The sequence below is a fragment of the Phocoena sinus genome, chromosome 6 (assembly GCF_008692025.1).
Source record: "Phocoena sinus isolate mPhoSin1 chromosome 6, mPhoSin1.pri, whole genome shotgun sequence".
Classification (NCBI taxonomy): Eukaryota; Metazoa; Chordata; class Mammalia; order Artiodactyla; family Phocoenidae; genus Phocoena; species Phocoena sinus.
In genome coordinates this window covers 3,623,232-3,646,274 of record NC_045768.1, presented here as the reverse complement: position 1 = coordinate 3,646,274, position 23,043 = coordinate 3,623,232, and the positions used below count along the sequence as shown (strand labels likewise).

General features: G+C 60.3%; 1 protein-coding gene across 9 annotated transcripts in view; it reads right to left on the bottom strand.

Moving 5' to 3' along the window:
• Nucleotides 1-23,043, bottom strand: part of RALGDS (ral guanine nucleotide dissociation stimulator) — a 47,311-nt gene that overhangs the window by 16,810 nt on the left and 7,458 nt on the right. For 2 of the 9 annotated variants that reach the window (XM_032635070.1, XM_032635071.1), the window contains exon 1: nt 7,115-7,387. The exons of 1 other annotated variant lie outside the window; for it this stretch is intronic. In XM_032635070.1, coding sequence (XP_032490961.1) covers nt 7,115-7,297 — 183 coding nt within the window. In that variant the 5' untranslated portion in view covers nt 7,298-7,387. Of the gene's footprint in view, nt 1-7,114; nt 7,388-14,211; nt 14,967-15,393; nt 15,593-23,043 lie in introns of those variants that run through there. 6 more of the 9 variants (XM_032635062.1, XM_032635063.1, XM_032635068.1 and 3 more) reach the window with 5 other exon arrangements.

Sequence of the window (23,043 nt, the reverse complement as noted above, 5' to 3'; positions counted from 1 at the left end):
CAGAGAAGGACAGCGGCCGACAGCCCTGGCATCTGCCCCGGGACCCTCTGGGGCAGGAAGAGCTGGGCCCTGGACCCCACAGGTGACCCATCCTGTTAGCAGAGCAGACAGCACACAGGCCCGGGAACAGGCAGCCCGTGTGGGCAGCACCAAGCCTCTGGGGGTGCTCTGGAGCTCCCGGGGGAGGGCATGGCTGAGCAAACAGCAGACACCCTGGGGGGAGGCGTCCACAGGGCAGCAGAGAGCTCTTAGGGGGAAAGAACACCAGGTGGGTGGCTGTGTCCTCAGGGGACAGATCCTCCTGTCCCGCCCCAAGCAGGCACCCACAGATGTCCCCAGGGCCCGGGGACGCAGCTGGCAGCTGGGCCTTGCACACAGTGCCGAGCCTACCACCACTTGGGTCTGGAGCGAGGGTGGTAAGATGCCTCCAGGCCCTCGTGAGCAGAGGCTGGCAGAACGGGCACCAGGGTGCCCCATACCCCGCTGTCCCTCAGAGCACAGCCCGGAGCCCCAGGGACAAGGAATCAGCCTGGGTGACATGTTAGTGTGTCACCTGATCAGCCTCCTTGGGGTGATGGGCCAGCAGGATGCCGTGGCCCCAACTGACTGCAGGCCGAGCCCTGATTCCCGCAAGACAGAGTAACAGGGTTGCCGGGAGCCGACCCCACCCTCATTTCTGGAGAGAACAGAGGGGACCTACTGGGCCTTTTCCAGCCCTGCCATCTCCCCCAGAAGGCGGCTCGTGCTTGCACACACGGGGGTGGCGCCTTCTCCCATCCTGGTGACCTCTCTCCTCCCACACAGCTGTACATTTGCTGTGGAAGCTCCAACTAGAGACCACGCGGGGCCTCCAGACCCACAGACGCCTCTGGCTGCAGACCGTCTCCCCCTCACTGGCCAGGGGCTCACGGAGGAAAAGGGCCTGAAGCCACACCATGGTCTCCTCCCTGGGGCTGCACGTGGTGGTCTCCTCCCTGGGGCTGCACGTGGAGAAACCTGGTCTCACTCAGGCGAGCGGGGGGTGGGGGGTGGGGGGGAGCGGGGGGTCGGTGGCCCCCATGAGATCACCACCCGGGGACCTCATGGCACCCCGCTGAGCTGCTGCTCAGGCCCACTGAGTCACAGAGGTCACCCGAGGCCCTGACCCAGCCACCCGCCAGCACCCTGCAGCCCTGGGCCCACCGGACCCACAGGTACTGTCTTTCCTGCAGGGCTCTGGCTCCCAGCTCAGCTGAGCCCTGCAGCCCTTGGCCTCAGTGAGACTGGCTGGGAGATGGGCGAAGGGCAGCAGCTCTCCAAGGGGACGAAGGCGGCAGGGGTCACGAGAGGGGACATGAGCGGCTCGGCGCCAGGCATACAAAGCACCCAGGAACAGGACCTGAGGGCGCTGTGGCTGGCGGGCTGACAATGGACACGGGGCCAGGGAAAGCCTCCCGGGAGACCTGCCAGATGCCCGGAGAGCTGGAGGAGGGCCAGGTGAAAGGGAGGGCGGGCCATCCTAAATCCGTGCAGAGGAGGAACCAGGCCTGCGGCTTTCCGACCCTTTAGCCTTCTGTCTGAATGCAGGAGCCAAAACACGAGAGGGATCAGGGATCAGACAGGGCTGCTTAGTCTCTCCGAATCCCAGGATCCCGGGACAGTTTGAATACAAAGTCGAGCACCCATTTTACAGAGGTAGAGACCAAGGCCCAGGGGAGACGGTCAAGTAGAAAGTGTCCAAGCCCTGGTTCATCTCTCAGATTGTGTGCCCAGGGAGGGAGAAAGAAAACGCCAAATGTGTGTGGCCCTCCCGGTGGGCGACGGGGCGCCACCCTCGGGCCTGCCCCCACCCCAGGTGGGTGTCCTGCACCCTGAGCCCGAGGACATGAACAGACCCCCAGTGAGGACTCAAGGTCAGCCCTGGATGGGGGTGGCCACGCTCCTGGTCCCCAGGCACTGCAGCCCAGAGGTGGCCTTAGTAGGGGACCACACGAGGTGCATGGGTGGCAGGGCAACCGGGGAGCTCAGTGACCCCAGAAACTGCAGTTTGGGGACCAGCCTGTGCTGAGCCTCCAAAGAGGCTGACCCATCTCCCCAAGAACCTTCTCGGCCAGCCGGAGCCTGGCTACTCGTCAGCGTCTAGAAGAGAAACGTGCCGCCAGTGGACAGCGGAGACCAGACCTCAGGCTGGCCTTGCCCACCTCGTCCTCCTGCCCCCCCAGGACCGGCTCCTGACCGTCAGGCCTCTAGGGGCCAGGCCTGCAAGGGGGCATGGCTGGTGACAGCTGAGGAGGAGGGTGGCCTCTCACGAGGGGGTGGAGGGAGGGCCAGCTGACATCAACACCACCGGCCACAGCATCCAGCACTTGAGGGCATTTCCCAGGTGTCAGGCCCTTTGCACGCTCATCACATTTAATCCTCCCGACACCTCTCTTGACGGGTGGCGAAAGCCAGGCGGGGAGCTCATCCCCGTCAGGAGCCAGGAAGAGGCAGCCGGGGCAGGGATTTGAACCCTGGCCCGTGACAGTCATGTGCCGTGGAGACACACCTAGGCCTCGCTCCACCGGTGGCTGCCACGGTCACAGCCTCAAAGTGCAGTTCAGCCCCTGGTCACACACATGCTAGAGGGAGGGAGACCAGAGACAGAACAGGCTTCCTCAGGTCACACAGCCAGAGGGGGGCGGGGGGGCGGGGAGTGGCAGTTCCCTCGCACCCGCACCTCTCCACTGAGAGGGGACTGGTCGGGGCTCCTGCCACAGGATGGCCAGGGCACCCGCAGGCCTGGGGTCAGCTACGAGAACCAGGCCTGGGAAGCACCATGCTGACCAGGCTGGCCAGCGTCCTCCTGGAGCCCTGGGCACGGGCACTCCCCCAGCACCCTGTCAGAAGACACAATCGTGGCAGCCACGGCCTGTCCGGCTCTGACGCAGTACCAGGCGCCATGGGGACCGCTTGCCAGGCCGCCTGTCTCTTTCGGTCCTCACCAGAAGCCTAGGCGGAGCAACTGGCCTCGAGTCCAGATAAGGAAACCAAGGCTCAGGGAACGAGAGCACGTCTAGGGCCGCGAGAGGCTGAGTCGGCCTTCCAGCCCAGCTCTCCTCCCTCCAGAGCCCAAGCTCTGGACCAGCACGTGTGACGCTGCCCCTTGGGTCAAAAGGACATCGTTCCTCCCTCAAGCCCGCAGAGCTGGCTGTGCCAGCATCCGGGGGCCCCCTGGGGAGGAGAGGAAAACGCCAGGCAACACGCGCTCCCTGAGCTCCCAGACTGCAGGCCCATGCTGGGTGCCCTCAGCCTGCTCACCGAGCACCCTTCTGGCAACCATCGGCTCGCCCCCTCCCCCGCCCCCCGCCACAGGCTGGTCAGGAGATGGAAACCGGGGGCTGCTCAAAGCTCCGCTTCTTCTGCACTGGGCTGCAGGCTTCAATTCCCACCTCCTCAGAACTGGGTTGGGGACAGTGGCTTCACTGGAGCCACGTGTCCAGGAACGTGGCACTCCTGAGCCTGAGAGGCCGGACGCCGAGCCTGAGGCAGGGCGGACACAGCATGGTGCCACGCTGTGAGGGCCTTACAGGCAGCCAGTCCTCCACTGGGTGGCTGGGCGCCACCTCCCCAAACCGCCCCCACTGGCCTGCTCGGAGGCTGCAGGTGGCCGGTGCTAAGTCTCCTCCAAACCCTCCTCACCAGCAGTGAAGAAGGGCCCGGAAACGGCTAACTTCCAGGCTGAGGATGGGGCCCCAGTCCTGCCTGCCAGCGGTCTAACACCTCCCAGCACTGAGCCCCCACCCGCTCCTGCCCCAGGGCCATCCCGGAGCCGCTGGGGAAACAGCTCAGCGTGCCCAGTCCGGAGGAGTCCTCCCCGCCAGAGAAGGAACAAGGACCCAGTACCAGCCAGCCTGGCCCCTGAGGAGTAAAGCAAGAGGGGAACCCGAGAGTCCATGGGGGCCCAGCAGGTGGCAGCCGGTCAGGCCCCTCGTGAACCTGACAGGCTGTGCAGTTGCTGGAGGCCGCCCCCTTGGAGCCTGCCGGGAAGCCTGGCTGGAAGATGACAGTACACAGACTTACACACACACACACACACACGCACACACCACACACACAGACACACGCACACCACACACACACATCACACACAGACACCAGACACAAACACAGACACACACACACACGCACACGCACACACCACACACACAGACACACGCACACCACACACACACACACATACATACCCCTACCTCTCAGGTCACGCCTCTTGGCCTAAGGCTAATGAGCCCTGGGGGTTAGACTGGAGCCCTGCACACCGTGAGATCAAGAGACCAGACAACGGGGAAGGAGGCGCGGAGGCTGGAGGGAGACGCATCTCCCCTGCACATCTCTGCTCTGCCCGGGAAGGCTTCCTCATTTCATTCCACCCACATACGCCGCGCTCAGGGCTTGCAGCTCCCTGCCTGGGTGGGATTCCCGCCCCTGCCACTCACTGGCTCGGCGAGTTTGTGTAATCTAGCACCTCGGTTGTTCCATCTGTTAAATGGACGACAGATGATCCTGACCCCCAAAAGACATAACGCACGCAAACTGCTCACACACGGCCTCCCACCAAGTGCCGGCTCATGTTACCTATCATCGAAAAACTTCAGGGTCCAGCTGCGGGCTTGTTTCTTCCTTGAAGCTCTGCCCCGTGTCTTGTGGCCCAAAGCACTTTCACCTTCCTCTGGCCTATAAGCACCCCTACCCTTCACCAAGCATGGGGACTTCTGGGCTGCCTGGGCCTGGTTCCGTTCCCCTAACAGCTCCACCATCCTCCTGGGGCACGTGTAATTGTCTCACTGCGAGGTATCCTTCTCTGATCCCTGTGGGCTCTCGTACACAATAGGCGCCCAGCACAGAATACTGCCCAGCTTCAAATCCCGGCTGCGTCCTCGCTGGCCGCGTGTACATTTAGTTCAGGGACTTCACTTCTCTGAGCTCCAGTCTCCTATAAAGTGGGGTCGGCACCTACTCGGGAGGGCTGGTCAAAGCCAGCTGGAACGAGGGGGTGGTGTCTGCAGACAGTAGGTGCTACGGACTCCGGGACTCCTCCTGCCTGGCTGAGGCAGTGGCCTGCACGGAGGCAGGGGCGTGGGCCCGGTGACCTCCAGAAAGCACAGAATTGCGCAGGCCGGGCTGGGTCAGCAGTGGCCTGGCTTAGAAGTACGATGATAAGCAGATGCCCAGATGTGTGAGGACATCTGTTAGCCCAGAGAGGGAAGGACGGGGTGGAGACTTGTTAAGGAAAGGGGGACCGGGGAAGGAAACAGAAACTGCCTAGTGGTTTCCAGACAGGACAGGGACCACAAACAGCCGCTTCAGCTCTGGCAGGCCCCAGCGACCAGGAAATCGGCCCCAGGATGGGAGGGGGTGGGGGTGTTGGCAGGAGGGACAGGGACTTCCCCACCCCCTCCCCCAGCTCATGGTAAATGGTCATTGTGTTTGGTTTCCGGCAGTGGCCTCCTCTCCTGCCAGGACCCTGGTTTTCCTGCCCCAGCCAGAAGCTTCCCCTTTGATTTCTAAATAGCAGCCACGGCCTGGATCTCAGTGCTGGGGCCAGTGAGGAAGAGGAGGGGGGAGAGGGGGAGAGGGGGAAAAAGAGAGAGAGGGAGAGAAGGCAGACCCTTGGGCAGGGGTAGGGCTCAGCTCTGCCTCTCCCTCGGTTCCTCAGGGATACAGACGGACAGACAGAGGGAGGGAAGGAGGGAGGGAGAGAAGCAGCTGAGCGGCCCACCCCTGCGAGCACGCAGGCCGGACCCTCCAGTACACAAAGCCCGAAGAGCTGCCAGACATAATGAAAGTCAGATGAGTGCTGGGCTGGTGTCAGGCCGCCCACCCCCACCCTCCCAGGGGTCTCACTCCAGCCACTAATGAAGACCAGAGCTGTGGGTGGATGAGGGTCGGGGAGTGTGCCTGGCCGGGCCACCGGCCAAGCTCCGCAATAAAGGGTCTCCCCGGCCCGAGGTTCTCCCACCAAGAGCTCCCTCCACCCCCTGCCTTCCCCCCACTCTGGGCAGGGAGATGCGCTTTATCCTCGGGTAAGTATGCATCCCGGCCCCGTCTAGGCACTGGGGACACAGAGGCACGAGACCCAGACTGGCAATTACAACTTACCCGGGCCTAAAGTGACAAAGCAGGGATACCAAGGGGCCCTCGCCAGCTCGGGGGCTCAGGAACCCCGCTGAGCCCTCCGACCCAGGAATGGCCTCTGTCCAGGCCCCAACCCTGGATTCTGCCACCCTGGCCGCAGGGAGTAGGAGGCTGGTGTACAGTCAGGTAGGAGGCGGGGGGGCACTCCTCCCCTGCCCCCCGCTGCCCAAAGCACACTAGAGACAGGAGTCCAGCCCTCACCTAGTTCCCCCAACCACATGCATGATAGGCACACCCCCGTTCTGAATCCTCCCAAATCCTTACAGATTCAGGGTGTCGGCGCATTTTCTAATCAAGAAGTGAGTCACCCCTCCACCTGAGAGGCCCTTGTCCCAACCTCCCCGCCTGGACACCGGGCCCCACTGGTTGGAGGCCTGTCTCCCCACTCCCCCGCTTTGAGCAGCCCAGAACATCGGAGTCCACTTCTGCCCCCAGGGGGGGCTGTCTGTAAGACCACTGTGCTCCCAACTGCCTCTGAGGATTCTAGAAGATTGCCGCCCTAACCACTAGTTCACCACCTGCATTTCGAAGCCAAACTGCCTAAGCCGGCCCCGGCCTGGCCACGGGGACTAAATACGGCCCAGCCCTGCTGTAGGGAAAGGCACAGACGCAAACAGACAGCGACTGCCCGCGGGAGCAAGTCTACCTGGGTTGCAGGGGCGCGGGAGTGGCACACCTGGGCTCGGTGAGGTCACGCACTGGGACGGATAGAGGGGGGCACGAAGACCCGGTTCTGGTCCCGAAACTGTTGGACCGGCTGGCGGCAGCCCCTCCGCCCACCTGGCTGCCTTGGGGTTGGCGCAAGGAGGGGGATTTCTGCGGAAGGACCCTCCCCCCCCCGCAACCTCCGGACTGGGGGTGGTGGTGACCACCACCACTGACGGTGGGTGACCCGCTAAGGACGCTGGGCCCCCACCCACTCCTCGCTCGGCCGAGCGCCGGGCCAGCCTGGCTCACCCACCTCCAGGCGCGGCAGGTCGGGGTCGAGCTGCGTGAAACTGTGCAGCACCACCGGGCAGCTGTCGGGGCCGCCCACCTCCAGGCGCACGGCGTCCCACACGCTGCGGCTCCGCCGGGAGCCCGGAAACAGCGGCTCGGCGCCGCCCGCAGGCCCGGCCGCCTCGGCCCACATGCGCTGCACCATGGGCGGCTCGCAGCGGTGCGGGCGGCCGGCCGGGCCGCGGGACCCGGGGCGGCGCGGGCGCGGGGCCGGCCCGGCGCGCGGCGGCGTCGGCGGCGGCGGCGGCCCGCGCGGCTCGGCCCTGCCTGCGCTCTGCGCCCGCGGCCCGGCCCCGCTGAGGTCAGGCCGGGGGCGGGGCCGGCTGGCCAGGGGCGGGGACCGGGAGGCGGGGCCTGCGGCGTGGAGGGGCGGGGCCAGGGGCGGGGGTGGCCAGAGACGCCGGAGGGGAGTGTGTACGCCTGCGCGCGCGGAACCCCGGTGGAGTGATGGCGGCTTGCGTTTTACGGAGTGCTCGTGCGGCGTGTGTCGTGGGGCTGCGGGTTCCACGGTTAGGCCCTTTGTGTGGGTGCGTGCGCGGCCGCAGCGCACGGGTTGTGTAGCTGTGTGACTTGTGTAAGTGTCGACGTGTGGCCAAGCAGTGGGTCTCCACCTCCCATAAATTCCAGTTAAGCCCCTCCCTAGCTCTGTGGCCTCGGACAAGTTGCTTAATCTCTCTGAGCCTCAGTTTCGTCACCCGAGAGGATCACAGTGGGTAACTGACATATATAGCACTCACTCTGCCGATGCCTGTGCCTCGCTGTGTGCTCCCGCGTCCTGGAACCGGGTCCTCAGTGCACACGTGCATTTGGAAGTCGTGAGGGTTGGGGTGTGTATTTGGTGCGGCGGGGAGGGGCCTCTGCCTGCACTGTCTCAGCCCTAAGGCCACCCTGAGGAGGTACAGGCAGAAGGGAGGCAGCAGAGGAGGGGCAGCTGGGGGAAAGGGGGAGAACCCAGACCAGGCATCACCAGGTGGGGCCAGCACTCAAGAGTGAGGAGGGATCAGGAGAGACAAATGCCAGCTAGGCACCTGCCACTGGTCTGGTCACCTGGGGCCACTCACTGGTGGCTTGAGTGCTCAAGGTCTCAGGGCAGCCTTCAGGGTGGATATAGGATGCTGAGGGCTGGGGAGGAAGCAGGGCTAGGGAGCCTCAGCTGCGCTTTCTAGAAGCCAGGGAGGAGGCAAGTAGACAGATGAATGAATGGGACCCTCCCGCACACCAGCACACTGCCCAGGCCTGCCCCGGGCCTCAGCCCTCAGCCCTCACAGAGGCCTGCAGTTGCTGTTAGCAGCCCCGGCAATGCCACCAACCTCCCCAGAACTGGTTCCATACCATGGGCCTCAGTTTTCCCATCTGTAAAATGAGAGGGCAGGTCCAGACTACTCATTCCATAAGCATATCTCGTGCACCCACTGTGTGTCAGGCCTCAGATACCCATGGACAGTGGGGGCCCAGCAGCTCCCACCCACTTGCGTGCGCACGTGGGCAGCTTGAGCACCTGCCGGATGGTTCTCCATCAGGCACAAGGCGAGGCCTTGACAAAGACGCACGGAAAACAACTTGGTGATTCCTATTAAAGGCATTAAAAACGCTCATGCCATGAAAAAGAATGTGTATGTGCATAACTGAATCACTTTGCCGTACATCAGAAATTAACACAACATAAGTCAACTCTGCTTCAGTAAAATAAATTTGGAAAAAAAAACACAAAACGCTCATGGCTTTGATTCGACAATCCCACTCTTGGGAATTAACCTTAAGGAAGCATTCAGAGATGTGGGCATGGATTTCTGTACAACGGTGTTTATGGAAACCTCAATTACAACACTAACAAAGGAATCAACTCAAACACCCTATGCAGACTTACTGTCAGGACCCCGTGCGCCATTACCTACCACAGTAGGACAATGATACAGGGAGATGCTCAGCTATAACTGTAAAGTCAGAAAACCACGATGCAGAGCATGCTTTTAGAAGCTGACATTCCACGCGAACATATGACTAGAGGGACCTACATTGCAAAAGGAATGGTGGTTATTTCTGGGCAGTGCTATACGCTGTTTTCTTTTTACTTCTCAGAATTTGCTAATTTTTCTAAAATATTTTAGTAATCACACACACATAATAAGAAACGCTGGGTTTTGTTTGTTGTTTTCGTTTTTAAAGCAAGATGGGTAGATTTGGCTGGGGGTGGAGACCCCTAGGAGGCTGTTGAGGAAGCCCCAGGGGAGGGTGAGGTGGGTGGGACATATTTAGAGGAATGAGGTCTTCAAAGACCAAGACAGGGGTGACCTGGACACTGGACACGGCCTTGGGCTAGAAGCTTCTCTTCCCACACTCCTTCTCCTGGGGCCAAGCTCTCAGTGCCTGGAGAGCCCAGCACCTACCTGTACTCACTTTATCTCTTTTCTCTGCTCCCTTTATCTCTTTCTCCCAGGGAGGGGCCTGGGAAGCAAGCTCGTGCCCGTTTTACAGCTGGGGAAAGGGGGCCATGGAGGCCAAGTGACTCCTGAGTGCACCAAGGTCACTACCTCTCTGACCTTGAAGGTCAAGGGGGCCGGGGTTAGGGGGGCCCAAGCAGGCTGGGGAGGTGAGGACTGGGGAGTTCCATCAGGATGCAACACACCAACACAGTCGGCCTGGCTGCCTCCCATCCGACTACCTGGACATCATTTGCATGGAGGGGGCGATGGGGGGGTTCCCTCTGGTTGGTGTCTGTCTGGTTGGTGCCTGTCCCCCTCCCCGCCTTGTTCCCCCCACTTTGGGGCTCCCCTCCTGGGTCCTGGCAAGCTTGTTTGCTGCTCCAGCTGCGTGAACATGCGCGCACACATACGCACACATCCTTAGTTCCCAGAGGGGCAGGGTAGCACAGAAGCCAGGTTCTGGCACTGAAATACCTGGGTTTAAAGTCCAGCTCCACCCCTTTCTTACTGTGTGACCCTCCCTCCCTGCCAATGCCACCCACCCCTCAGCCCTCGGCCCCCGAAGAGTCACCTGATCTCTAAGGCACAGTTTTCTCCTGGTTAGCAAAGGGAAGACAGCACAGGTAAAGCTCCTCACCAGGGACTGCAGTTCACTGAGGCCCCCCTCCCCGGCCCTCAAGCACGTCCCCTCACGATCCTCCCCCAAAGCTGTGGGGTAGATCTCTTCCCAAGGGCAAAAGAGAGGGGGCCAGGACAGTAGGTGCCACCTGATGGATGAACACAGAGCCACCCACGAAGTGCCCTTGCCAAAAACCTAACCTGAATCCAACCAGGCCTCTGCATGGAACAACCTTTCGGGGGAATGACAGGGCACAGAACATGTTAAACATGTATAAGGATGCACCCCACAAATTCCAGACTCTGGGAATCTTCACAGGACAAACCACCCAGTTTCAACAAATACATTTCAGGGGAAAACACAAAGGAGAAACTGTAGATTAAAATAAAGGTGGGACAGGGACTTCCCTGGTGGTCCAGTGGGTAAGACTCCGAGCTCCCAATGCAGGGGGCCTGGGTTTGATCCCTGGTCGAGGAAGTAGACCCTGCATGCATGCCGCAACTAAGAAGCCCGCGTGCCACGACTAAGACCCGGCGCAGCCAAAATAAATAAATAAATATTTTAAAAAATAAATAAAATAAAGGTGGGACATACGACCAAATGCAACGTGCAGATTCTGGATTGTGATTTGAACAGGGCAACTGTTTTTTTTTTTTTTAAAAAAAAAACAAAGAAAGAAAACAAAGAAAACCCTGAGGAACAATTGGGATTATTTGAACACTACTGGATATCTGATGATAGCCAGATGATAGACATCATTTTTTGGGTGTGCTCACAGGATTTTGGTTACTATTAGAGGAATGTATTAAAATATTGATGGATGGGGCTTCCCTGGTGGCGCAGTGGTTGAGAGTCCGCCTGCCGATGCAGGGGACACGGGTTCGTGCCCCGGTCCGGGAGGATCCCACATGCCGTGGAGCGGCTGGGCCCGTAAGCCATGGCCGCTGAGCCTACGCGTCCGGAGCCTGTGCTCTGCAACGGGAGAGGCCACAACAGTGAGAGGCCCGCGTATCGCAAAAAAAAAAAAAAAAAAAAAAAAAAAATATATATATATATATATATATAGAGAGAGAGAGAGAGAGAGAGAGAGAGAGAGATGGATGGAATGATGTGCCTGGGATTTGTGTCAATATCGTTTGCTGTGGGGAAGGCGGGCAGGACATGGGGCCAGTAAGAGAAGAAGACTGCAGCACGAGTGGCCCCGCACTTGGTGATCACGAGCGCTGCGTGCCTTTATGCCATTTTCTCCACTTTTGTGTCTTTTTGGAATTTTCCATAATAGAAGTTAGAAAAGAAAAAGGACACAGTTTGCAACTTGTCCCCTAATGCTGCTGAGGCTCACAGTAGCCCTGGAGGGAGGGGAGCAACCTCCAGACCCGGGGCCAGCGCAGTGACCACGCCCCCACCGTCACCATTTCCCAGGCTCCACACCCAAGGGGCACTCAGAGCATCCTTACAACACAAGGGGCCCGAGGCAGTGGGCAGCTGGGAAACTGAATCACGCAGCTCAGATGGGGCTGGAGGCAAACCCAGGGACCTCAGGCAAGCCTGAAATCGAGTCTATGCTAACCTGGGCCCTTGGAGAGTCTGCTGGGAGGGAGAGAGAGTACAAAGCACTGTACAGCCTTTCCCCGGAGAGTGGATCTGTCCTTCTCTGGGCGTCACAAGGAGCCCTGGACGACATCGCCATACAGACCGTTCCTGTAGGCAGGACGCTCCTCGCACGGGAAGCTCAAAAGACAGGTCTCTAGCTGACAGCTGGGAAGAGAACCGGGCCAAATCTAGCCCACGTGTGTTTTGGTTGGCTTGCAAAGTGTTTTTCAATTTTTGAGCCAACAGTAAAAGGTCAGGTGATTTCATATAAAAATCCACATTTCTGGCTGCTCCTGTAACTTTGGACAACCCAGCCGCACCGGGTCTGTGTTCCCACGCAACAGGAGACCGGGTGGGAGCTGACAGGCAGCTGTCCTCTCCAGCCGAGCCATCTGCTTGTGGGTTTGCCCCAGACCCCACTGGGCTTCCCCTCACTCCCTGGCTCAGAGGCCCCTGAGTAGCCACCTCCGGTTTAAGGGAAAGGTGTCTCAGGCCAAACCTCTGGGGCCCCTTTTCCTACCCACTGTCGTCTGATCATTGGTCCCCCTGATGCACAGCAACCAGAGGGGTCTTGACCCTTCAAAGCCCCCCAGCCCCTCGCCCTCAGGCAAAAGACCAACTGCTTGGTGCAACCCCAGCTTGCATCTCTGGGGTCCTCTCTCACCACGCCCAGTGAGGCTCACACAGAACAGCTGCGGTCCTCAGAGCCTCGAGCCAGCCCCTCTCTGCCTAGCCCATGCTTCCCACTTCCCACCCATCACTTTGCCCAGCACAGGGTCCCAGAAGATGGGGTTTGGGCCCAGGGTGCAACTCTGGGGAAGCCCGGCAGGCACACGGTGGCTCAGAGCGAGAACTGATTCAAGGAAATGCCCAGATGACAAGGGCTTTGGTCATCACCTCCTCCAGTCTGGGCTCGGCCAAGGTGATGGAGGGAGCTGGTGGCCCAATGAGGAACAGGTACCCGGACTCGGACCAGGCCTTTGTGGAAAACCTTTCACCTCTCACTGGGCAGGTGGAGGTCACCAGGTCTGTCTGTCTTTTCTGGTCTATATTTAGAGCCTGGGGAGGTCATTGAAGGGGTGTGGCCTGGCCAGGCTCCTCGGTCATTCCCCTGACCTGATGTCACCATTCCTGGCAGCCTGAGTCCTGGGGTAGCCCTCTGTGGGCAGGTGAGCACACACCTTGGCAGGAGGTGACGCACCTGGGCTGAGCGTGGGAACTATTGGCACAGCGAGTGGGCCCAGCTTAGCCCCACCTCCTCTGCCGCTGGTCCCTGGGAACTTCCAGGGACCGCCTCCTCCTCTTTGGCCTCACAGGCTGGAGGCCAAGCTCAGAAATGGTCAGGAGGTGGGAAGTGAAGCTTCCAAACATCTAGGAGACCATCCTGGGTGGAGGGGTTTGACATCATCATCGCCCCAAATCTCTGACCTCACAGGGCGTTGCTGTCCCAGGGTGACCAGAACAAGATGAATCAGTGCCCGGAGCCGTGGAAGTGGCTCAGGAGAGCTCCCTGTGCGGCCTCCCTTCCTCCCCCGGAGGTGGGTGTGCGTGGCCCTGACTCTAACTCTTGGGACGCTAAGGGGGACACTCGGAGGGGCACACGTGTGATCCAGGGCCACAGAGTGAGACCAGGAGCCACTCTGATGACAGTCCTCCACTCCCAGAGCGCTCAGGGCCCAGCAACCTGAGGGGTCCCTGACGTCCCCAAAGGCCACCAATCCAACGTGTGACTAGCCCGAGGTGGGAGTGCAGGGGAGGAGAGAGGAAGAGAAACAGAAGGGACACAAACACGTGGAAACTCAGCCTGAAACACGAGAACAACGGAGGGGAAGGTCAGAAAGGGAGGGGTCCCGTCCCTCGCAGGGACCACGCCGGTGGAGCGCTGGGCACACACGACCAAGGAGCAGGCCTGTAGGTTTGGGAATCTCTTAAAACGTAGAGCCTAGGTTTGTGTTCAAGTCCCTGCTAGGCACCTTCCTAGCCTCAGTTCCATCTCCCTGAGCCTCAGTTTCTCCATCAGTAAGAGGGGGATAATAACAGTAATAAAAGTAGTAGTAATACCACCACCACTTGGCTCTCAGGAAAGATGATGAAACAATGCACAAGAGCTCTTTGTAATCTGAGACACCTCATATGAACCCGCAGAGCCGCTAGGACAAGCCGCAGCCACGCTAACCCGCCTGGGCAGGCGGCAGGTAGACAGGCCGGCCAGGTGGGCAGACACGGGTCCCAGGGTAACCGCCACCACCAACACCACCACCCCCCCGCCTCCTCTTCCACACCCAGAATGGGAGATGGAGCCTCCCTGGGCAGCTTCCAGCCAAACTTCTTCAACCAGTTCTGACGGGAGGGGAGGACGTCAAGGGCCCTGGCCGTGGCCTAGCCAGTCTCTCAGCAGAGGCACCGAATGCCCGGGAAACTCACCTCGGTGGCCGGTGCCGGCAGAGGTGTCTTCGGCCAAGGTGTGGGGCTTTGGAGAGCAGCACGGCGGGCGACGACCCTCTGTCTGGTGGTCACCCCAGAGACACAGGCGAGGAACACCCAACCCTTCCTGCCTCTGGGCTCGGCAGGCCTGGCTTCCTGGGCCATCATGGGGTGGGAGCCAGGCCGGGGGTGGGCTCCCAGGGAGGCCCTCTGCCAGTCTGTCTGCCCATCTGCCGGCCCCAGTGGAGTCGGGCGCCCGAGTGCCTAGGCCTGGTGTCACCCGCGTGGCTGTCATACCTGCTCCCGTGATAAACAGGGCCAGGAATTCCCACTCTCACCAGGCTGAGAGCCAGCCAAGGGTGGGTGGACCGGGCTGTGTCCTGAGCCGGGCCAGTAGCTGCAGCTCAGACCTGCTGTCTTAGGGTGGGCCCAGCTGTGTCTCCCAGCACCCTGAGGCCCTGTCCCCATTTCCCCTGCCTGGGGGGAAATCACCACCCAGAGTCAGAAAAGGTGGCGAGTACACGTCACGGAGGTCAAAGCAGCTTGGCCAGTGGGGCCCCCAGGCAGGTGTGAGCCCTGCCAGGCCCTGTGGAGGGTGCGCAGGAGACCCCGCTTTCTCTAAGCCATCATCTAATTCCGGAAGCCTTCCCCGCCACTCAGCCCTCGGAGCTCCTCCACCCCTGGCACCCAGACATGGGATTTAATTTTAAACTGCGGGGACCAACCTAGGGTTGGCAACCGTTTATCTTGCCAAGTAGGGCAGTAAAAAAAAAAAAAAAAAATGCCACCACTATCATTACCACTATCACCACTATCATTACCATCGTTTCAGAAAAGACCCCACCAAAAGTAACAAGGAGGGCATACGATCAGAAAAAATGGATAATTGTTAAATGAATACATTTGGCTTTAAGGAAAACTCACGACCTTGTCTCCATTTTTCTCATTTTGCTGCAAACCAGACATTGTATGCCATGGGATAAGCCCAACCCACACATCTGACAAACGGAAAAGCTGAGGCCCGGGGAGCAAGGACTTGCCCAAGATATCACAGGGAGAATCCGGGTCCTGTCTGTGCGCACCTCTGCGGAGCCCACATCCTCCCTTCGTCAGCATCCACAGCCCAGATGCCCAGACCCGGAGATGCCAGGATGACCCAGAGGCCAAGGGCTGCTTCCTTACCCTCCTCGGACCCTGGTGGGCAGCCGGCTGGGGACGCAGGATCGCGGAGGCCGAGAGGAGAAGGGGGTGGACAGGGGTTCCGGAGCCGGCCCACAGGCACATCAGGCCCCGGGGCCCTGGTGGGGTGGCCAGGGCCCAGCATGCCGCCCTGACGCCAAGCCCCGCCAGCACTTGCTCTGCCTCTCTGAGCAAGTGTTTCACATCCTCTTCCGGTGGCTTTGTGGGGCGCAGGCAGCTCAGAGCCGCAGAACCGAGACCTGGTTCCTGCCCCCGCCTGGTACTGCCTCCCTTTGGGACTCGCAGGTTCCTCTTCTCTCTGAGCCTCAGTTTCCTGATCTGTTATAGGAGGGGGGGGTGGTGTACAGAGGTTTTCAAATTCAAATCCCCGCCCCCCACCTCTGGGGCAGGAGAATTTCTTTCATGGAAGAAAGGACTCCCGGGACACAGGAGCCCCTAGGGTGGGGCTTCTCTCAGGGATGTGGGTGGGCATCTGGAGGTTGGGGGGCTGAGTGGGAGGGGGTTCCAGGTGGACCTTGAGGCAGCCGCCTTCCTGCCTGCAGGTGCCCACCTCATGCCTGCACCCAGAGCGCAGCATGTTTCCCTGGCACTAAAATCCCTCCAAAGGCTTCTGTTCAACCCACAAAAGCATCCAAAGTCCTCCCTGCCCCCAGCCCCCTCCCACTCACTCGGCCCTGACTCACCCCACGCTCATCTCCACTCAGGCACCCCTGCTTCTTCTCCCCAGCCACCTTAGCCCTTCTGGGCATGGAGGCTCTTAATCTGGACCTTTGGGAAACTGGGTGGGTTTAGGAGACTGGGCTCTCTATTAGCAGCTCTGGGACTCTGGGCCAGCGACTTAGTGGCCTCAGTTTCCTCATCTGTAAAATGGGCACAAGGACGCTGCAGGATTCAACAAGAACTCAGCACAGGCCTGGTTCGTGGCTGGCACTGAGGGGACCTGCACTCTGATCGTGTCCCATGGACATGGGCCTGGCATATAATATACACTCAGTGAATGTTGGCGGAATTGCCCCTGCACCAGGGGTACTGTGGCCTGGCTCCACCTCCAAGAGCAAGCTCCAGATGGCAGTGTGAGGTCTGTGGGGTGCTCGGCACGCAGCCCTGCAACCGGATCCCAGTGGATAACTTGGAAATGTTTGTTGTCACCCTGGTCCGGCAGAGGGGAGGCCAAGAGGGCTGGCAGACACACTCTGGTCCACTTTCTCGAGGACAGGCTGGCATGGCAGGGCTCCCCCAGCTGCTCAATCTTGTTGGGGAGAAGCCCTGTGCAGGCTCCAGCAGGACACGGGTGAGGCAGGGGGCAGTAGAGTTCCGAGGAGGGAGACAGCCCTGTGGGGCCTGGGCAGACCCCACCCTTGGCCTCTCTCCCCCTGTGTTGCCAGCTGACTGGCCATGTGACCTCGGGCACCCCTCGATGCGGTTTGGCTGCCCTGGAAGTGGACCAGCGAGCTCTCCCTAGCCTTGGGGGCATTGGATGAAATGGGGGAGGGTCTTCCCTGAGCCATGGCCTCCTGGTCCCTGGGCCCAGCGCTGTGGCAGGGATGAGCGGGTGGGCGACGGGATGGGAAAGCCTTTCCAACTGTGTGGACATTCCTGGGGGTGGCGGAGAGCTTCAAGAGGCCTTTAGAAGAAGCAGGGGTGGGGTCACAGGAGCCAATAGGGAGCCAGGCTGCCCAGTTAGGTGTGTCCGTGTGTTAATGCCTTTGATTTGACAGGCATTTATTGAGGGCTTCCCGGGTACCAGGATCTGTGCCGGGCGGCACATCTCCCTCCCGGAGCTCCTGAGCACCAGACAAGGCTCCCCGGGCTCTTCTCCAATGACCCTAGGCCCCCGCACAGGTCAGTCTGGCCTCAGAGACATTTGGGCCATTCCTTTGTGAGCCAGGCCAGGCCCAGGCAGGGCTGGACCCGAGCAGTGGGCCCTGAGCTCTGGGAAGGCCGAGGGCCTGAGTCACAGCCAGGAGGTAGGACAGGACCAGCTGCCGGCAAGAAAGGCAGGAGCCCTGAGGAGGAGGGGCGAGGGGAGGAGAGGCGGGGCCCATCCACCCCTCCTCCCACCCGTGTAGGGCAGAGCAGAGGCGCCTTTGTTCCTTGCCGGCCTTGTGTCACCACATGGCCCACACCATCACTGTCACGGCCTGGAACGGAGACCGGCCACGGAGAGCCAGGGCTCTGAGGCTGGGACCAGTTAGGGGCGCTCCACTTGCAACCCCACCCCCACCCCCGCCACTTCACCTCCATTCCTGTGCCCCTATACTGTGCACGGAGCTCTGGGTGGGCGTGGCCTCGGGGAACACGCACACCAGCCCTGAGATGCTACCCCGGCTTCCACGCTTGTCCCAGGACACCAAGGTCACGTGACCTGAAAATGGCACTCTGCCCACGATGCAAGGTAGCCCTGGGATAAGGCACCTGGTCAGCCACACACGAGCCCAGACGTAGCAAAACCCCGCTCGTGGACACACGTGTACGCACAGACGTGCGCCCCGAATCAAGCCCTTTGGGCAGGGGAGGGATTCCGGGGGAGCCTGCTGCCTCCGGCACGTGGGGTCCCCTCACCCTCTTCAGACTCCGGGGGCGGGGCTGGGGGCAGGCCCTGGTGGGTGGGAAGCACACCGTTTATAAACACCGCGTGGCCGTCGCTAGGAGCTGTGACTCAGAGCCGGAGTGGCGACTCCAATTCAAGCTGTTTACTCAGCACAACATCCTGTCCAGGAAGCAGGCGGGAGAGGCCTGGGGCCAAGCTTTCGTTCCTGTTTCCTGCAGCCTCCTGACCTGACTTGGGGTCCTGCTGGGGGTGGGGACAGCCCAGTTCTCCTCCCTCTCATTTCTGGGAACATGAGGCCCATCATCAGGTCTCTCAACACAGTCACCACCAGCCTGGCCCTGCTAGGTAGGGGTGATGCCACAGCCATGCGCACCAGTGTCCCAGCCCCACAAGCTGGGAGAGGGGCTTAGGTCCGGGGGGGGTTCACCTAAGGCAAATAGAAGCCTTGCAGGCAGAAGTGGCTACTGACGAGACAAAACACCTTTCCACCCAGCATCTGTGAAACAGATGAAGCCACGGCGACTACCTCTGCTGTAAAACAGAAAACCGAGGCCCAGAGAGGGCAAACAACTTGCCCGCGGCTGCACAGATGGTCAGTGCCAACCCCAGGTATATGCCTGGGCCTGTCCGGTCCCCAGGGCAGCTTGCCTTCCTCCACTGTGCACTGGGTTAAAGTGGATTTGTTCCTGGCAGCACGGGCAGGTTTGGGGCTGCTGGGTCCCCGTCAGCAGGGTGGGTGGTCTGTCTGCTGTATGAGGCCCAGCTTGAGATTCTGACATCCATTTCCCTGTTCACCTCCCCCACCCCCAACTCCATGCCTAAACCGGAGTCATCGACCTCTCTAGTATTTCTGTGTTCACTGATATGCCAGTGTGGATATCATTTAATCGTCACAATGTGTGAGGCAGTTTTGCAGGTGAGCTTGGGGACAGAGCTCAGAGACGGCACTGAACTCACCCAAAGCCACACAGCAGTCTGGCTTTGGGGCTGTTGTTCCCATGCTGCTCCCAGCTTTTCATAAGAGCCGAGGGAGAGTCTATCCTGGAGGTGCCCTTCCATGGGCAGGGGGTCCCTCTTTACAGGAAGGCCATCGGGGGCCAGAGCCTCAGGGTGACTTGTGGAAGGCCACACGCCCGAACCGGAAGGCTTTGTCCCCTCTTCCAGGCTGGGGAGATGTGGGGACCCCTGGGAACGGCAGAGCCACAGGGAGCATCTGCCAGGGGAGCCGGGAGGGAGAAAGACAGAGGGGCTGTGCTTGTTTTGAGAGCTGAGGCTTGGCCCCGCCCCAGGCAGGACAGTAACCCAGCGGTCAGCTGCTCTGACTACTGATTCACTGGCCACAGGGCTCCCCTGCTCGGGCTGTCCACCCGCCGGCCCCTTTTACCAGCCCGCTGAGTCACACAGGTTGCCAAGAAGCTGAGGATCCGAGAATCCGGGCCCTGCCCCAGCTGCTCCCCATGGCTTTGCGCCAGCAGGATCTAGCCGGGCCAAGGGTGCCGGCGGCCCCCTCCCGTGGCAGCCGAGGACAGTTCTCCGCCCCTTCGGGCCTGCACCCGCGTCCAGCTCAGCAAAGAGCTCAACATCCAACTCTATGGATTAGAGTGTCAGCCACGAGCTGGGGCTCCAGGTAGACGGAGTCTGGGCTCAAACCCAGAGCCTGCCACTCACTGGCTGGGGGAGCTAGCAAGTGACTTTCTCCCCACCCCGCGCTGAGCCTGGTCCTAAGCCACACATGGGGATGACCTCTGCTTCCGAAAGCTCGCATGGGTTAAATGCAATATCGGATGGAAGCACTTAGGATGGGGTCTGGCATAGGCCACATGTTCAAAAAACCTTATCCTCAAGTAGCCTAGGACATTCTGTGGGGAAGAATCAGTGGTTTTCCTTTTTAATCCCCAAATTGGGACTGACTGACACTGTCGTAAAATGCAATTGAAATGCCGCGGCAACATCCAATTGCCGTAAAAATCTCTAAGCAATTTCAGTTTATCTTGCATCCCTGAGGGACTGGTAACGGGGTTTTCAGTCTGCACCATCTGCAGACCAGAGTGGCGCCGGGGGCCCAACTACAGCACCACACTCAAACCACAACTGATTAACTGAGCAGGTACTAGATGCCAGGCCCTGCTCAGGTGCTGGGAACAGGCCAGGGAATGAAACAGATAAAGATCAGCTTCTGGTCCTCAAGTATAATAAGTAAAATACTTGTTTGAAGGCAAGCATGCTAGAGAAGAAAAAGATAGGATAGAGTATGGGATTGGAGAGCTGCAACTTTAAATAAGGTGGGCGAGCTGAGAAAGTACCACTAATAAAATGTTAATAAAAAAATCATCCAGGGCTTCCCTGGTGGCGCAGTGGTTGAGAGTCCGCCTGCCGATGCAGGGGACACGGGTTCGTGCCCCAGTCCGGGAAGATCCCACATGCCGCGGGGCGGCTGGGCCCGTGAGCCATGGCCGCTGAGCCTGCGCGTACGGAGCCTGTGCTCCGCAACGGGAGCAGCCACAGCAGTGAGAGGCCCGTACCGCAAAAAAAAAAAAAAAACCAAAAAACAAACAAATCATCCACTGTGGGATTGGTTTGTGTCTCACCACTCAATTGGGCTGTAAGCTCAATCTGCCCCGTTCGCCCTCATACCCAAGTACCTGGAAAGAGGACCGGCCCGTGGTGGGTTCTCACACTGTCGATGGGCAGATGGATGACTGTGTCACTCACACGTGCACACGCACACCATCACAGGAGTGCAAAGGCCACTGTGTTCTAAGCATCTTTTCAGTTCTTCCCTCTCTTACTGGAACGGGTCTAAGCTCCTTGATAGCAGGGACACTGTTCCCTGACGTATCGACCCCTGGAACATTTCCTGGCACACCGTGGGCTCTCAACAAATACTCCGTGGTCCAGGTGGTCCCTGCGGCTTCTAAGTTCCTGGACTCGAAAATATTCAGGGTTCGGGGCCAATGAGCTCCATCTGGGAAGATGACCAGGAAAGCTTCCGGGGGGAGGTGGTGAGGCTAGAGAGGAGCCTGAGGAATGGCAAAGAGGAAGGGCGAGGCCCAGTCTGCCAATCTGCCATTAAAACGGTTTCCAGAGAGTGGGGCTGGGAGCACAGGTGGGGGGCATGCCCAGGCAGGAGCAATGGGGAAGCCAGGTTTTCTGGAAAACAGGAGCCTGGAGGCTCCCAGAAGCCAGCCTGCCTGGGGATGTCGGTCGGGGGAGGTGGGCAGTCGATTTAGCTCTGGTTCAACCTGGGGTTTTTTTCTCCTTCGTGAGTCCCCAGCTCAGTAACAATTCTTCGGGAACGGGTCTCTGCTCATCGGGTAAGCAGAGCTCGCTCTGGTGTGGTTAGGCCTGGCCTAGGAAGCCCCTTCCCGAAGCACAGCCAGGCCTACTGAGGCTGGGGTGGGGGAGGGAGTTGAGCCCACAGTCAGGCCCCTGTGCCCAGCGGGGCCTGGTCAGTCAGGGCTTCAGGGCCAGGGGAGTCAGGACAAACGGGCTCTTGTGGTGAGGAGGCTGCCTGCCGTGCCAGGGACACTGCGTACCCGGCGCTGCCACCCACCCGCCTGCGGGGGCCCAGGGCCTGGGAAGCGGGGCTGCCCTTTCAGAGGGGGACCTCCTGAGCTGTCCTGGCCTCTGAAAAGGACCTGGGGCTCCAGCTGGCTGCGGGAGATGGTGGGGCTGGTGCCCACTGCCTTCTTTCTCACAGTTCTTCTCCAGCAGGCCGGTGGGGGGTGGGAGGGCGAGAGGATGCCCTGGGGCTGAGTGATGGTTTCACGGCCTTTGTCCCACCCTCCCACCGTCCACTGTCCTTCTGCCAAGCCCTGGACTTAGCTCCTTCCTTGGTTCCTCCCACAGAAGGTGAGACTCCAGGGCCTTCACCTGCTCATACCTGGGACAAGGGACAGGGGGGACAAGGGACAGGGGTGCCAAGGCACCAGCTGACCTTCTCTGCCTGGGGACCCTCCGAGAGCTGTGGAGGTCTCCACGCGACCGCAAGAGCGTGCCCACGCGTGCCAGGCATGTGCCAAGCACTTCAGAGCCCTGTGAGCTGGGCACACTTCTCAACCATGTAAAGATGAGAGGTTGAGGGGTCCGGCCTCCTCATGGTCAAGGCTTGGGCCTGGTGCTCTGAAAAGGGAAGACGCCTGCATGCAAGCACGTGCACACATGCCTGTGCTCTCGTGATACGCGCTCTCCCTCCCCCGGCACCAGTCGTGAGCCCGCACGTGTCCTTTCACACGTGTGCTCGCTCAGCCACTGCCGGACTGCCATGTACACTACTGGCACGTGATGACAAACGTGGTCACAGATTCACTCAGACGTGCACACATTCACCCAAAGGCAGGGGGATGCTCCCAAGACAGTCGCATGTCCATGTGCAGGATGGGACACCCAGCCCCAGGAGGCTCGCCTGTACCTCATACTGCCAGGCGATGGCCACCCCACGTCCCCAGACTCAGTGAGCACGCTTCCTCAGGGACACCCCATGCCTGCTCCCGGCAGGGCTGGTAAGAGAGGAAGGAGGCCCGTACTCTGTGCTGGGATTTCCCGGTCCCAAGTGGCTGTGAAAGAAACTGTTTTTGAAATCCTGGAGAATGGCAGTCGTTGTAGTCGTCTGCCGTGACGTGGACGCGGCACTGCCCACCTACAAGCTCCCTGCCCCCAAAGTCCGCAGCTGCCACCTCCCTGGCCACCCAGGGCCTCAGGCCAGGTGGACTGCCTCGCCCTTGAACTTCAACCCGAGCAACTAGAAGGTCAAAGGGCAACCTTCCAGTCTGCACCTTCCAGTCCCTATGGGGGCAGCGGTGGGGGGGGTCGGTGGTCAGGGGCCTGGAACGCTGGCTTCAGGTTAGAAGGCTATGCAGGGAAAGCTCACCGGACAATCTTCTCAGCTTCTCTGGGCCCCAGTTTCCCCAGCTGGAAATACGCGGGGATTCAACTTGGCGCCCTGCCCCCAGCTCTCCAAGGGTGGTCAGCACTGCTTGTCCACACAGCTGGTGGGCCACACGGCCACCTGCTTTCCTTGAAGGGTTAAAGGCATTTCCTGCCACCTGCAGAGGGCTTGCCTGTGCTCGTGCCAGGTGCTT